Source organism: Etheostoma spectabile, chromosome 24 (genome assembly GCF_008692095.1).
Source record: "Etheostoma spectabile isolate EspeVRDwgs_2016 chromosome 24, UIUC_Espe_1.0, whole genome shotgun sequence".
In the NCBI taxonomy this organism is placed as follows: Eukaryota; Metazoa; Chordata; class Actinopteri; order Perciformes; family Percidae; genus Etheostoma; species Etheostoma spectabile.
In genome coordinates, this window is record NC_045756.1 from 14269368 (window position 1) to 14271086 (window position 1719).

General features: G+C 40.5%; 1 protein-coding gene across 2 annotated transcripts in view; it reads right to left on the reverse strand.

The window, feature by feature from the left end:
* The window catches only part of arhgap1 (Rho GTPase activating protein 1), a 34096-nt gene that overhangs the window by 22445 nt on the left and 9932 nt on the right, over positions 1-1719 (reverse strand). For both annotated transcript variants that reach the window (XM_032505937.1, XM_032505935.1), the window contains exon 2: positions 853-1077. In XM_032505937.1, the coding sequence (XP_032361828.1) occupies positions 853-976 (124 nt within the window). In that variant the 5' untranslated portion in view covers positions 977-1077. The remainder of the gene's footprint in view (positions 1-852; positions 1078-1719) is intronic.

Consider the following 1719-nt stretch of genomic DNA (forward strand, 5'->3'; position numbering starts at 1 on the left):
TGCATAACAGCGCGTTTGACAGTGTCCCACAGTTTAATTCATTATTTCATTTTGCGATTAATCAGGGAAATTATGCAATTAAAACTTTTAATCGCTGCCCAGCTCTAATATACACACACACACACACACACAATGCCACGCCAATCTTAATTGACCCCCAATTTCCCTGATGTACTCATGCGCACAAGTCATAACATCAACAGACAACACCATCTTTAGCACCTCTTTAACACCACACACGTTTTTGGGGCGTCGTCTCCACGTTTGTTGAGATCTATTATCTCACACCATTTGCATACTTAACCCATCTATCAGATCAAGTTACTAACAGCTGAGATCAGTTGCCTTGTTTTTTTAACCACGGGCAGCAGTTTCAGATACATTATGTGCTGACATAATTGCAAATAGGTTGCCAGTGTTTTTCTAGTTAGTTTTTTTTAAATGATATCAGATTAGTAAACATAATGTGCCTTTGGATGATGAGATGAATGGTTGGTGATAATGGGTAATGTAGATACAATACCGGTCCAAAGTTTGGGCGTCACGCAGCTGATCTGAGTGCGGGGGCTGATCTTTAATGCAATATCTACATTACCCATGTACCCATGTACTATGTACCCATAGTGTATATGTGTTTCACTAAGCTTACTGCCTGAATTTACAGAGTTTGCTGTTGCTGTCATACCAACAGGAATGCTCAATAAAATGTAGTGTAGCCACATCTACGCTACACGCAGAAAATCTATAAACATATATATTTAAATGAGAATAGAATATAAACAAAAAACAGGCAATGAAATAGAACAAACTAGACAGGAAGAAATGTACTTTATATAGATAAATTCCTCTCACCTGATTTGCTGAGAGTAGACTCATCCGCCGGCCACTGCTGGTCCTCTACCGTGGTCAGCTTCAGCTGTCCTAACTGTGCAGTCGCAGGGTCTTCACCCAAATCTACCAGCAGCTCTGAAGACATCACTCACTCTGAAAAACGGTGCTACACACACCCACTGACACCCACTGCACAGTGATGTTTACCACACACCCTTAAAGCTGTGACTTTCACAGCGTAGCAGCCTGTAAGAGACAGAGACACCACAGGTCAGCTGGGTTTAAAAACATTTTAACCACTGCTGAAACTTTTGTTACTGTGAAGAGGTCTTTCAGAAACTTTGACATATGACACATTAGGGGGTGTGTTTGTTGACAATGGTTTAACCCAGTATGTGTGTGTATTTGTGTTTACATTCAGGAGGAAAAAAAAGTATACTTATCCCAAAACACAACTTTTTGTAAATACACCGTTTTTTGTGATCAAATGTTTATTTTGAAATTGAAAAAAATAACATTTCTACAAACATTAAAAACAAAATGTGGGAATACAAAGACAGATAACATAACAATACAATTTAAACAATAATAACTAGAACTGCAAACAGTTATGACCGGGGTCCTAGCCTCCCCAACGCACTTCCCCCCCCTGCGTAAGCCGCCCCTGATGACCCGTGGAGCCCGCGAAAGTGGAGCCCGTGAAAGCGAGCCTGCGAAAGAGGAGCATGCAAAAGCAGAACCCAAAACTCCATGGGGGTGAGGAAAATGGCGGCAAGCTCCAAAATCTGTGGTGAATTGCAATAGCAAATTCCCCATTCACTAAGTAAAAGGCCAAAAAATGTTAATGTGCTGTATTTATATAGCGCTTTTCTAGTCTTAACGACTACT